Source organism: Vulpes vulpes, chromosome 8 (assembly GCF_048418805.1).
Source record: "Vulpes vulpes isolate BD-2025 chromosome 8, VulVul3, whole genome shotgun sequence".
Classification (NCBI taxonomy): Eukaryota; Metazoa; Chordata; class Mammalia; order Carnivora; family Canidae; genus Vulpes; species Vulpes vulpes.
In genome coordinates this window covers 62,329,658-62,344,843 of record NC_132787.1, presented here as the reverse complement: position 1 = coordinate 62,344,843, position 15,186 = coordinate 62,329,658, and the positions used below count along the sequence as shown (strand labels likewise).

Below are 15,186 nucleotides of genomic sequence, written 5' to 3'. Positions count from 1 at the left end.
ACTGTCCATGTTTGCCTTATATACTGTATTGGGCAATTAAATGCCAACTGAACTATTCAAGAATGACTTGCTGAAACATTGAAAAAATGAAAGACTTCATCCTTGTCATAGACGGCCACTTCCATGGAACATTCAGTGCACATAACCGGGTGATAGATTTCTTCTGCTTGTGCCTCTGTCTGCTCTGCAGCGTCTTCGTAGTTAGACCTCATCTTTTTATGGCCTCGCCTCTTCTTCCTGTTCTCTGGGATATTGTATCTTAGAACCTCCTCTTTTTTGACAGAACAATTCATCACAAACATTGCTCTACACTGAGTTTTGTATGATTCATGCCTTTGGCAATCAAGACATAGTGTGGTCATGCAGGCAGGGCAATTCAAGACAGCACCACTATTTGGAACAGGCTGCTGTTATTAATATGGTCTCTGTATTCCAAAACCATGGTAGCCTCTTCTTTGTGCATCAACCCAGGCCTGATCTCTGTTATCTTTTTCAGGATCATATAATAACTCATCGTTTGTTGGAATCCTGTGTCGTTTTTTCTTTTTCTTCTTGGTTACCTGTGCTGTTTTGTCTTCATCTTCAGAATCAGAATCAAAATATATATCATCATAGTACTTTGTCAGAGCTGTTCCAACTTTTCCAGTTCCTGAGGAAGACCCTGTTTCCAGAGAGGATAACTTGTCCTCCATTGTTTTTAGGGTGGAATTTAATTCAGCTTCCATTTCTTTTTCAAATTCATCTTCACTAGATGATTTACTTTCTCCAGTAAGACATTCTCTGATGAGTTTTCTTTTTTGGTCAGGAGTTCCATGTAAAAGCACATCCACTTCATCTTCAGAACTGCTCAAAGCGGGTTCCTCGTCGCTAGGCTCTTCCACAGCATAGGGGTCATACTCATCCTGGAGCCGGCTCATGGTGACCTACACCCTTGGACGCCAACTACAAGCGTCCACACAGCAGCTGTTTACGCCACAGGTCAGAAGGAACAGTTTCAACTCGTTTTATGAAGTCGGTATTACCTGGATACTAAGCCAGACAAAAAACATCACAAAAACTATAGACCATTATCTTGAGACTATAAATGCAAATATTCTTTTTAAAAATATTAATTAGTATATATATATATACACACACACTAATAAAAAATATTAGGCAAATTTGTGTGTGTGTATATATATGTGTGCATATATATATATATATATATACACACATATATATGTTCCTATGTCCTACAACATATAAAATATTTATACACCATGATGAAGTAAATTATCTCCAGAATGCACGCTTGGCTTAACATCCTAATATCAATACACCAAATAATAGAATAATTTAACAAAATCTAATACCTTTTCATGATAAACAATACTCCACAAACTGGGAATAGAAGGAATTTCATCAATCTGATAAAGGCACCTATGAAAAACCTACAAGTAATATCCTACTTTCAGTTAAAAAACTGGATGCTTTCCCCTAAGATCAGGAATAAGACAAGGATATCCATTTTCACCAATTTTATTCAACACTATACTGGAAATTCTATCCAAGGAAGTTAGACAAGAAAAATAAATAAAAAGCATTCAGCTTTGGAAAGAATGAAACCATATTTGACCACATTTGACATGGTCTTTTATGTAGAAAATCCTACAAAATCCACTAACAATCTATTAGAATAAACGAGTTCAGCAAAATTGCAGGTGACAAGATGAACATACAAAAATAAATTGTCAAAAAAAAAAATCAATTGTCTTTTTATACACTTGTAATGAACAATCCCAAAATGAAATTCAAAAAAACTACTTACAACAGCACCAAAAAAAATTTAGAATAATTTAAGAAAAAAAGTATCAAACTTATACCCTGAAAAGTACAAAACAGTATTGAACATATTTGCAAAAGATCTAAAAAATGGAAAGATATCCTATGTTCATGGATCAGAAGCTCTAGCATTGCTAAGATGGCAATATTCTCAAACTGATCTACAGATTCAATGTAATTTCTATCAAAACACCAGCTGGCTTCTTTGTTGAAATGGACAAGCTGATCCTAAAATTCATATAGAATTGCAAGGGATCTAGAATAGCCAAAAAAATCTTGAAAAAGAAGAGCAAAGTTGGAAGACTCACACATCCTCATTTCAAAGCTTCCTACTAAGCAATGGTAATCAAAAAAGTGTAGGATGGTATAAATTTGGACATACGGAATAATAGAATAGAACTGAGAGTCCAGAAATAAACCCATATATCAATGGTCAACTGATTTTCAACAAGAGTGCTAAGACCATTCAATTGAAAAGAATAGCCTTCTCAACAAATGTTGCTGGGACAACTGAGTAGCCACATACAAAAGAATGAGGTTGAACACCACATGAAAAAATAACTCAAAATTGGGCAGCCCGGGTGGCTCAGTGGTTTAGTGCTGCCTTCAGCCCAGAGCATGATCCTGGAGACCCGGGATCGAGTCCCGCATCCGGCTCCCTGCATGGAGCCTGCTTCTCCCTCTGCCTATGTCTCTGCTTCTCTCTCTTTCTCTCTCTCTCTCTCTCTCTCTCTCTCTCTCTCTCTCTCTCCCCGTGTGTGTCTCTCATGAATAAATAAAATCTTAAAAAAAAAAAACTCAAAATTGATCAGAGCCCTAAATGTAAGAGCAAAAACTAAAAAACTCTTAGAGAAAACACTGGGGTCAAATCTTTAGGACTTCACATTCAGCAACAGTTTCTAAGATAGGATACCAAAACCACAAGCAACAACAACAAAAAGATAAATTAGACTTCATCAAAAATAAAACTTTTTGTGCTTAAAAAAACACTATCAAGAATGTGAAAAGAAGGATCCCTGGGTGGCTCAGGGGACTAGCGTCAGCCTTTGGCCCAAGGCATGATCCTGGAGCCAAGGGATTGAGTCCCACATCAGGCTCCCTGCAGGGAGCCTGCTTCTCCCTCTGCCTGTGCCTCTGTCTCTCTCTGTGTGTCTCTCATGAATAAATAAATAAAATATTTTTTAAAAAGAATGTGAAAGAATCCACAAACTGTGAGAAAATATTGCAAATCAGACATCTTATACGGGAATTTTATTTTATTTTATTTATTTATTTATTTTTTTAAATGATAGTCACAGAGAGAGAGAGAGAGAGAGAGGCAGAGGCACAGGCAGAGGGAGAAGCAGGCTCCATGCACCGGGAGCCCGATGTGGGATTCGATCCCGGGTCTCCAGGACCGTGCCCTGGGCCAAAGGCAGGCGCCAAACCGCTGCGCCACCCAGGGATCCTTATACGGGAATTTTAAATTCACATTGTGGAAAATATGAAGACTGTATAAAGAATTCTTACTCAACAGTAAATAGACAAATGACTAAAATAAAAATGAGCAAAGAGTCTGAATGGATATTTTGCCCAAGATATGCAAATGGCCAATAAACACAAGAAAAGACGCACAATATCATAAGCCATCAGGGAAATGCAAATCAAAACCACAATGATATATTTATCATGTCACATCCACCAGGATGGCTACAATCAAAAAGTCAGCTAATAATGGGGTACCTAGATGGCACAGTAGGTTAAGTGTGTGCCTTCAGCTCAGGTCATGACCTTTAGATCTTGGGATTGGCCCCACTTCAGGATTCCTGCTCAGTAGGGAGTCTGATTCTCCCTCTCCCTCTGCCCTTCCCACACCTACCTGCACTCTGCTCGTGCTCTCTCTCAAATAAATAAAACCTTAAAAAAAAATTCAGATAATAATAAGTGCTCACAAAGATATAGAGAGACTGGAACTTTCATACACTGGTTGTAGGAATGTAAAATAGTGCAGCTGTTTTGGGAAACAGTCTGGCAGTTCCTCAAAGGTTAAACATGGAGTTACTACATGTCCAGCAATTCTACTTCTAGACATATACCCAATAGAAATGAAAACATGTCCAAACAAGAACTTGTACACAAATGTTTACAGTAACATTATTCATAATAGCCAAAAGGTAGAAAAAAAAACAAATATTCATCAACTGATGAATGAATAAATACAATATATCCATACAAAGGAATCTTATTCAGCCACAAAAAGGAATGAAGTATTGATGCATGCTATATACATGGATGTTTCCTGAAAACACTGTGCTAAGTAAAAGAAGCTAGTCACAAAAGACATGTTCTATTATTCCTTTTATATTCAATGCCCAGAACATGCAAATCTAAAGATAGAAAAAAGTAGATTCAAAGCTGATTAGAGGAATGGAAGATTGGAGGGCAAGGGGGTGATAAAACTAAAATGTACAGGGTTTGGGGGGAATTTTGAGATGACAAAAATGTTGTAAAGTTGACGGTAACGTTGGTTGAACATATCTATTAATATACCGAAAATCACTGAATTATATACTTTAAGGATGATATATGTATTAATCTCAATAAATCTGTTGGAAATGTTTTTTAAAAAGCCAATTAAGCATTTAAAGCATTCAAGTAAAATAAAAATAAATCTAGGGAAATAGTAAAAGATGAAAACTGGGCGCCTTGGTGGCTCAGCGGTTGAGTGTCTGCCTTTGGCTCAGGTCATGATCCTGGGGTCCCCTAATCAAGTCCCCCTTTGGGCTCCCAGCAGGGAGCCTGCTTCTCCTTCTGCCTGTGTCTCTGCCTCTCTCTTCTCTCTCTCTTTTTCTCTGTGTCTCTCATGAATAAATAAATAAAATCTTGTAAAAAAGAAAAAAAAAGGAAATAACTACAGATGCAAAGGAAAAAGAATATTGTGTAGCACTTCATTATAATCAACAAGAAATTCTTGCTAAATAATTTTCTAAGAAATCATAAGTTACCAAAATTAAACAAGAAAAGTGAGTCTGTATAAACCAAAACCCTAAAAGGAATCTAAAGGCAAAGTAGTTTCACTAGTGATTATTTTTCAAACATGCAAGAAAAATTATTTTATTACTTCAACTGATTCAGGAAAGAAAAAGAAAAATCTTTCCAGTGCTTTGTACGAAAATGATATAATATTAATGCTACATTTGATAAAGACAGGTTAAAAAAATAATTCAACCTTAAAACTATAATCATTTATAAAATATCTGCAAATAAAATCCAGCAATTCCTTAAGAGAAAAACTGTAACATAGTTTTTTATCCTAGGAAAACAAGGATTAACATTAAGAATAAAATATGTATCAAAAACATAAATTATACACTGTAGACAAATTTGGAGATGGGAGCAGAAAGGTGAAGAAGGGGCTCAGGCCTTGTTCTTTTCTCCCATGAAATGATATCCTGATGGGAGAGTCTGAACATCCAAAGTCAGGCTCCAAAGTCAGGCTCCAAAGTCAGCATGGAAACTGCTTAAAACTCTCCCTTCTCCTTCTGCCCTTCCTCTCTAATTGCACATGCGCACTCTCTCTCTCTAATGAATAGATAAATCTTTTTAAAAATAAGATTTTATAGTTCATAAATGTCTAGCAAGTCACATGTTAAAGTTTCCCCTTCAAATATTTTCCAATTTATGCCAATAAATTTTAAAGTCAGTGAGCAAAAGGAAAAAAATCTTAATACTCTTTATATCATCTTAAAACTACCTTAAAAAAAAAAACCCTACCTTTAATACAAAACATCATCTAGACTTTCATATATTCTCCAAGGTAAACAGGAAAATATCAAAACATCGGATTTCTCTAAAAAGAAAGAAATGAAATGAAATGAAATGAAATGAAATGAAATGAAAAGAAAAGAAAAGAAAAGAAAAGAAAAGAAAAGAAAAGAAAAGAAAAGAAAAAGCGAACGAACCACACACTTCTGCGGGAAAAAAAATGAGCTCTAAGAAGCAAGGTTTTTATTACACATACATCACTGTTAAACAGAATAATACAGAGACAAACCATGAGAGACTCTTAATCATAGGAAACAGAGTTGCTGGAAGGGAAGGGGGTAGGAGGATAGAGTAACTTAACTGGGTGATGGACATTAAGGAGGGTACATGATGTAATGAGTACTGGGTGTTATATAAGACTGATGAATCACTAAATTCTACCCCTGAAACTAATACACTATATGTTAATTTAACTTAAATAAATTTTTTAAAAAATAATAAACTAATTTTATTTGATCATTTGTCTTGAATTGAATTGTTCCTTCTCTTATATTGCTGTATTTTAGGGCCAAAGATCAATTAGGCAAAATTATGGTGCTGTTTTCCCACAGTGTCTTTTTTTTTTTTAAAAGATTTTATTTTATTCATTCATAGAGACAGAGAGAGAGAGAGAGAGAAAGGCAGAGACACAGGCAGAGGGAGAAGCAGGCTCCATGCGGCGAGCCCGATGTGGGACTCGATCCCGGGTCTCCAGGATCACACCCCGGGCTGCAGGCGGCGCTAAACCTCTGTGCCACTGGGGCTGCCCTCCCACAGTGTCTTTTAAATAAAATCATTTAACCAAGGGGGGGGGGGGGAGGCTAAGATAAAATTTTTCACACTGGCTCTAATAAGAGTTAAAGTAGTTTAACAAGTTCTTCTTCTAGGCTTAGAGATACAAATTTAAATACTAATAGTTATTCAAACAAGAAGTCATAGAACAAAATAAAAGTTAGAAGACCTCATGAACAAGATAGGCTTTAATTATGGTTGTATGTAGGTAACTTATAACTTGAAATCTTCAACACAAACTTCTCCCCTTATCTCCAAAACCAATCTTATAATCTTAATGCTCACCTCAACCAATCCCTCCCCTCCAACACTCTCATCATTAACCTGGCCATATCTCAATATTTGACAATTATTCATTCAATATTCTAACACCCAGACATCTTCTTGCCTTCATGTTCCACATCTAATCTATTATTAGTATATTATTAGTATTATTAGTATAGTAGTAATGTAAAATTAAGTGATAAATGTGATGATTTTACCTCTTAAATACTTCTTAAATCAGTCTACTTTTTTCTATATCCATCCATACTTTCTTGTCCCAAAGTATTATCATCTTTTGCCTGGCAATGATGCAATGGCTTACTAATTAATTAGCATCCCTGACTTATTGCCACTTCCTACTCCATCCTGCTGTCAAAGCTGTTCCCCATTCTGCTACAAAGTGATCTTTCTGAAACACAAATCTTGTCACTGAAAATGCCTTAAACATTTTCAATGACTTTCCAAAGCTCCAGAGATAAAGCCTGCATCCATATTTGCCTTTGGTTCCCTGGAAATGCCATGCTCTCTCCAACAGCAACTTTCCATGTGCCTTTCCCTCAACTGGGAGGTTTTCTCTTCCCTTTGCCTAGTTAACCTTAATTTGTCTTCAGATTTTAGCTCTATCAGAACTTCCCCAAGGAAGCTTTCTCCAGCTTCAATTAACAATGTCAGATTTCCTTATCGTATGCTTTCAAAGCACTGTTAGCACAATAAATAAAATTTTTATTTAAAAAAAAAAAGCATGTTAGTACATAAAGTTTTACTTTTATTTATGTGACCACATGAATTTTGTCTGCCTCCTTACATGAACACTAGAAAGGCAGAGATTTAAAAAAAAAAAAAAAAAAATTTGGGATAACCAGCAACGAAATTGAAGCAAGCAATCAAAAATCTCCCAACAAGAGTCCAGGGCTTGATGGTTTCCCACGGGAATTCTACCAAACATTTAAAGAAGAATCAATACCTACTCTTCTTCTGAAGCAGTTTCAAAAAACAGAAATGTAAGGAAAACTTCCAAACTCTATGAAGCCAGCATTACCTTGATCTTGATCCCAAAACCAAAGAACCCATCAAAAAGGAGAATTAGGGGATCCCTGGGTGGCACAGCGGTTTGGCGCCTGCCTTCGGCCCAGGGCGCGATCCTGGAGACCAGGGATCGAATCCCACATCGGGCTCCCGGTGCATGGAGCCTGCTTCTCCCTCTGCCTGTGTCTCTGCCTCTCTCTCTCTCTCTCTCTCTGTGACTATCATAAATAAAAAAAAAAAATTAAAAAAAAAAAAAGGAGAATTAAAAAAAAAAAAAAGGAGAATTACAGACCAATATTCCTGATGAACATGAATGCAAAAATTCTCACCAAGATATTAGCCAGTAGAATCCAACAGTATGTTAAAAGGATTAGTCGCCATGACCAAGTGGGATTTATTCCTGCGCTGCAAGGATGGTTCAACATTCACAAATCAATCAATGGGATACACTATGTTAACAAAAGAAAGGACAAGAACCATATGATCCTCTCAATAGATGCAGAAAAAGCATTTAACAAAGTACAGCATCCCTTCTTGATTAAAACTCTTCACAGTGTAGAGAGAGAGGCAACATACCTCAATATCACAAAAGCCACATATAAAAAGCCATAGCAAATATCATTCTCAATGGGGAAAAATTCGAGAGCTTTTCCCCTAAGGTCAGAAATATGACCGAGATGCCCATTCTCACCACCGTTGTTCAACTGGAAGTTCCAGTCTCACCTATCAGACAACAAAAAGAAATAAAAGGTACCCGAATCAGCAAAGTAGTCAAACTCTCACTCTTCACAAATGTCATGATACTCTATGTTAAAAACCCAAAAGACTTCACCCCAAAATTGCTAGAACTCATACAGGAATTCTGCAACAGAAATCAATGCACAGAAATCGGCGGCATTTCTATATACCAACAATGAAAGAGAAACTAAGGAGTCAATCCCATTTACAACTGAACCCCAAACCATAGGATACCTAGGAATAACCGTAACAAAAGATGCAAAGTAGTCTATAGTTTTCTGAGTACAGGAAAAGACTTGGTTGTAAGGTTGTTTTCTGAGTACAGAAAACTATAGACCACTTAAGAAACAAATTGAGGAAGACACAACAAAATGGAAAAACATTCATGCTCATGGATTGAAAGAACAAATATTGTTAAAATGTCTATGCTACCTAGAGCAATCTATATAGTCAATGTAACCTCTATCAAAATACTATCAACTTTTTTCACAGAGCTGGAACAAATCCTAAAATTTGTACAGAATGAGAAAAGACCTGGAAGAGCCAAAGGAATGTTGAAAAAGAAAACCAAAACTAGTGGCATCACAATTCTGGACTTCGTGCTCCATTTCAAAGCTGTAATCATCAAGAGAGTGTGGTACTGGCACAAAAACAGACACACAGATTAATGGAACTGAACAGAGAACCTAGAAATGGACCCTGAACTCTATAGTCAACTAATCTGGGACAAAGCAGGATAAAATATCCAATGGAAAAAAGAGTCTCTTCAAAAAATGGTGTTGAGAAAACTGAATAGCCACATGAAGAAGAATGAAACTGGACCAGTTCCTCACACCATACACAAAAATAAACTCAAAATGGATGAAAGACCTAAATGTGAGGCAGGAATCCATCAAAATCCTAGAGGAGAACAACACAGGCAGCAACTGCTATGACCCTGGTCACAGCAATTTCTTGCTAGACACATCTCCAAAGGCAAGAGAAAGAAAAGCAAAAATGAACTACTGGGACTTCATCAAGATAAAAAGCTTTTGCCCAGCAAAGAAACAGTTGACAGAACCAAAAGACAATCAACCAACAGAATGGGAGAAGATATTTACAAATGTCTTATCAGATAAAGGGCTAGTATCCAAAACCTATAAAGAATTTATCAAATTCCACACTCAGGCACGCATGGGTGGCTCAGCGGTTTAGCACCTGCCTTCAGCCCAGGGCATGATCCTGGAGTCCCCGGACTGAGCACCACATCAGGCTCCCTGCATGGAGCCTGCTTCTCCCTCTGCCTATGTCTCCACCTCTCTCTCTGTGTCTCTCATGAATAAATAAATAAAATCTTTAAAAAAAAAAAAAGTCCACCCCCAAAGAACAAATAATCCAATCAAGAATTGGGCAGAAGACATGAACAGACATTTCTCCAAAGAAGATATACAAATGGCCAAAAGACACATAAAAAAATGCTCCATGTCACTTGGCACCAAGGAAATACAAATCAAAACTACAATGAGATACCACCTCACACTGGTCAGAAATGGCTAAAATTAACAAGTCAGGAAACACAGATGTTGGCGAGGATGCAGAGAAAAAGGAATCCTCTCACAATGTTGGTGGGAATGCAAACTGGTGCAGCCACTCTGGAAAGCAGTATGGAGGTTCCTCAAGAAGTTAAAAATAGAGCTACCTTACCACCCCAATGGTGGCACTACTAGGTATCGACCCCAAAGACACAAATGTAGTGATCTGAAGGGGCACCTACACCCCAATGTCTGTAGCAGCAATGTCCACAATAGCCAAACTATGGAAAGAGCCCAGATGTCTATCAACAGATAAATGGATAAAGAAGAGGTGGTATATATATATATATATATATATATACACACACATATATACACATACACACACACACACAAGGGAATACTACTCAGTCACAAAAAATAAAATAAAATAAAATAAAATAAAATAAAATAAAATAAAATAAAATAAAATAAAATAAAATATAAAATAAAATAAAATAAAAAAATAAAATAAAATAAAATAAAATAAAATAAAATAAAATAAAATAAAATAAAATAAATATTGCCATTTGCAACCATGTGGATGGTACCAGAGGGTATTATGCTAGGCGAAATAAGTCAATCAGAGAAAGACAACTGTATGATCTCACTCATATATGGTATTTAAGAAACAAAACAGGGACACCTGGGTGGCTCAGCAGTTGAGCCTTTGGCTCAGGGCGCCATCCTGGAGTCCCAGGATTGAGTCCCACACATTGGGCTTCCTGCAGGGAGCCTGGTTCTCCCTCTGCCTATGTCTCTGTCCCTCTTTCTCTGTCTCTCATGAATAAATAAAATCTTAAAAAAAAAAAAAAAAAAGAGAGAGAAAGAGAAAAGAAAAACAAAACAGGATCATGGGGAGGAGAGGGGAAAAATATAAAACAAGATGAAATCTGAAAAGGAAACAATCCATACAGACTCTTAATCATAGAAACAAACTGAGGGTTGCTGGAGGGGAGGGGGTTAGGGGAATGGATAACTGGGTGAGGTAATGAGGACAGGGTATTATATAAGACTGATGAGGGACACCCGGGGGGCTAAGTGGTTGAGCATCTGCCTTTGGCTAAGGGCATGATCCTAGGGTCCTGGGATCAAGTCCCGCATAGGGCTCCCCGCAAGGAGCCTGCTTCTCCCTCTGCCTGTGTCTCTGCCTCTCTCCCTGTCTCTCTCTCTCTCAGGAATAAATAAATAAAATCTTAAAAAAAAAAAAAAAAAAAAGACTGATGAATCACTGACCTTGACCTTTGAAACTAATAATACACGTTAATGAGCTGAATTTAAATTTTTAAAAATTAACTTAAAAATGTTTTAAAAAAAAATGTTTTTAAATGTTTGGGTTCTCCAAGGTTCCTCGGCATCCTGCAGGACACCTGAATGCCCATGGTGAAAGCTCAATGAATTAAGTGCCCACTGGAATATTTACCAGGCAAAACAATAACTACTACTTTTTGACGATCAAAACAGTCTACAGCATCAAAGTCCTACAGAACTTTCTGTGATGATGGAACTATTCTCTATCTGCACAGCAGCCACTAGTCAAGTTGTGGCTATTGAGCACTTAAAAAGTGGCTAGTACAAGAGACGCACTGGATTTTAAATATTTCATTTTAAATAAATAAGATACAAAGAGCCACCTATGGCTAGTGATGACTGTTGAACAGCACAGATCTATATATGTCTCTTCTGTCTCTTCACTTGTACTTTGCTGTACTTAGTTCACTCTGCAGTTTGTACCTCGTCTATGGAGCAGTCCTAGGCAATAAATCCTAGGCTTCTTTTGGTCCCCACGACCCGTCCTGCACACAACAGAAACTGAACAAACATGTGATGATTTGATATCCAAACTGAATAGCAAACCTTTTTTTCTCCCTGAAAAGTTCATGAATTAAATGTAGTCCTTGTCAAAATGGCCTTCAGGGGCCGAGCCTAAAATCAGCTCTTTTCTCCATTGTGCATTACCTTGTGCTTTCTAGTTTTCCAAACTGGAGCTGCAGCAAAAGCCTTCTGCTATTCACGAGGGACCCCCTTATTGCTACAAAGGAGGGTCTGGAGAAGCAAAACAGGCGAGGAGCCTCGGGAGACTAATCACGTAGCGTCCTAATCCACACTACTCCCTCGAGGAGAGGCCTGCCCTTCAGGCATACTAATCTCCTAACCGTCTCCCCAAACAAGGCAGTCCCAGGAGAATCACTCTCTCCACTCCTACAAACGGGCACCAGGAGCCCCACCTCCTCCCCAAAGCACTGTTAACTACACCCGCTGGGAATACGGACTCTCCGAACATCTGGTCTAATTCAAAAGGCCCGGGACCCGGCGAGAGCGGGAAACAAGAGAGAATGGGAGACTTGAGGCAGTCCGCCAGAACCCGGGCAAGCGTTGGGGGCCCACGAGGCGAGACGGCCGCTACAAGCCTTGGAAGGCGTGTTCAGTACCTGTCCCGCACGGCGACCGCAGCGGGCAGCGGGCAGCGGGCAGCGGGCCAGGGCGCGGCGCCCAGAGACGCCCGCCTCACGCCGCCCGACCGCAGCCCCCCCTCACCTGCTCGCGGCCGGTCTGCTGGTTCTGCGAGAAGCGGTGCCGCGAGAGCGGGGACGGAGGCAGAGGCCCAGCGGGGTGCGCCTGCAGCCAGGCCTCGGCCTCTTCGTCGTCCTCCTCGTCCGTACTCTCCCGAGGAGGGCTCTCGTAGTTAAAGTCCGGGTCCAGCTCCCGCCTCTGCTCTTCCTCCACCTCCTCCACCATCACCACCTCTTCTGAGCCCAGGTTCGCCGGCTCCTCCGGCTCCTCCGGCTCCTCCGGCTCCTCCGCCTCTTCCTCCGCCTCCTCCTCCTCCTCCTCCTCCTCGAGCTCCCCGGGCCACGGCAGGTCTTCAGGCTCCATATTGCTGTCTCGCTCTAGGAGGCAGAGGAGGAGGAGGAGAAGGGAAAGGGGGGAGGGGAAGGGAGGAGAGCGGGCTGGCGGTTGCGGCCGCGCGCAGGCGCAAAGACCGCCTCCGCCGCCGCGCGCCGCGCCGCGCCGCGCGGAAGGGGCGGGGCAAGGAGTGAGAGCGCGCGTTGCTAGGGACGCCCCGCGGGGGCGGGCGGGGGAGGCCCGGGGCGTGGCGCGGGCTGCGGAGGGAGTGGCGGCGCCCTCGTCACCCGCTGGGATCTTGCGCTCACAGTGCTGAAAGCTCACAATAAACCCGGACTGGGTTCCTCTCTAGGGACGGGAGAATTTAGCCCCCGGCTGGGCCAGGACAAAACTGAATTTTGAACCCTTGCACCGAGAGGACAAACCCGCGATCATCAAACTTGCAAACTAAACTTTTGAAGGTTGAGTGCCTGCTTTACGACAGGGTGTATGTTGGGCACTTGAACCTATCAGTGAAAAAGTGTCTGGAGCCTGTAGAGGGATTAGAACTGGACGCTGGTATCAGAAAAATGGAAGTTTGAATCCTGACATCGCCACTTACGGCTGTGTGACTGAGCCTCTATAAAATAAGAGACCATCACATAGGATGGTTGTGATAATGAAAGCAGATAACCAACCTGAAGGACTTAGTGGTAGGTATTATTCATCGACCATTGTGCAGTAACTCATTAAATGCTCACAGTTCTGTGAGATGAGTATTATTGCCATTTCATATTTGAAGAATCTAATGCTCAGAAAAAGTAACTAACTTGCCCAAAGTCTCTTACCTAGTAATTGGCTGGCTGAGTCAGTGCCATCCCAAGTGTTTTGCAAATCCAGTGAATTGCCCTGGCCCAGCTAATAAAGGGCAAGTATTTGTACTGATAGCACATATATTTTTAGGTTAGTCAATGATTTTGAAGTGCTTTACAAACAGATTTCCTGACTATTTCAGGAACTCCTGTAAAATGAATAGCAAATTAAAGAACCTTGGGATGCTCTGCTATTACCTAAGGATATAGCCATAGTTAGAGTCCAGCAAAAATTCTTCATGATATCTAGCCACAGAAGCAAAGAGGCAATGATATCAAAACAACATTGGTGGGATAATTTTTAGGGGTATTGCCAATGATGCACGTCCTATCTGCCAATGACCCAGTGCTGGCAAAACTATAAAGATAGAACTTAGACTGGAGCCCAACCCTCAGGGCCCTTATGAACACCCCTAAATGGACTGTGAGTATAATCAAATATAACTCTTCTTATGACAGATTGAGGCTTTTCCTTGCTGGAGAACTATGGATGTAATGATAGAAAAAAATTGCTTGATTTTGTATTCCTGACTTGAAAAAAATCCCAGTGTACCTCTCCAGTAACAGGTACACACATTTCAGTGACACCATTACCAAATAATTATGTAAACCTTTACCATTTACTTAGAAACTCCACTATCTGTATCATCTACAAATTTTAGAAAAAATAAAGGGAACTAATGGAATTCTAAAACTAATTATCAAAGTTCTCAGATGGGCAGCCCAGGTGGCTCAGCAGTTTAGCACCACCTTCACCCCAGGGTGGGATCCTGGAGGCCCAGGATCAAGTCCCATGTCAGGCTCCCTGCATGGGGCCTGCTTCTCCCTCTGCCTGTCTCTGCCTCTGTGTGTGTGTCTCTCATGAATAAATAAATAAAAATCTTTAAAAATAAATAAATAAAAGCTCTCAGAAACTCTCAAATTTCCAAGGCCCAAAGTAGTTCCATTTGCCTTGATGGCAATAACATCAAAAATTATTATAAGACAAGTTACCTCCTTCTGAGTTAGTAACAGGCTGCCTCATGTATTTGGGAATTATTTTCAATACTAGATTCTACCTTAACACAAGCTGATATGACTAATTGCTGCAGGGGACCCACTATTACTCCTGCTTTCAACAATAAGGCAACAAAGCATTTCCAAAGCACCCACCTAAGCAGGTTCTGCATGATCTGAAATCTAGAGATTTGGTCTTCTCTACAAGCATCAGAAAAAAAATCTCCCTTAATCTTCAATGGAAAAACCTCATCAGGCACTGTTAACCCAACAGTAAAACTCCAAAGGCATTGATCCTTGGATTCATGTTACCCAACTAAAACTACATGCATCATTTTTTTTCTGGGTTACTTGATGTCTAATCCATTGGAAGACCTCAAACTGAAGATTCTTGGGACTTCTCCAGAAGCTACTGACTACAGAAATGGATAGTTTGTCCCCATTACAGCAGAACAATATTAATTTTAAGATTTTTCAGCATCTTCTATCTTACCACTAATCTTGCCTGTTGTTTTTGA

General features: G+C 39.8%; 1 protein-coding gene and 1 pseudogene across 1 annotated transcript in view; both read right to left on the bottom strand.

Annotated features, from left to right (window-relative positions):
- ALMS1 (ALMS1 centrosome and basal body associated protein) overlaps nt 1-12,946 on the bottom strand; it is a 223,335-nt gene extending 210,389 nt beyond the window's left edge. Inside the window, exon 1 of the mRNA XM_072766940.1 lies at nt 12,513-12,946. Within this exon, the coding sequence (XP_072623041.1) occupies nt 12,513-12,851 (339 nt within the window). The 5' untranslated portion in view covers nt 12,852-12,946. The remainder of the gene's footprint in view (nt 1-12,512) is intronic.
- LOC112916737 (E2F-associated phosphoprotein pseudogene) lies at nt 57-932 on the bottom strand (annotated as a pseudogene).
- Nucleotides 12,947-15,186: the final 2,240 nt, after the last annotated feature.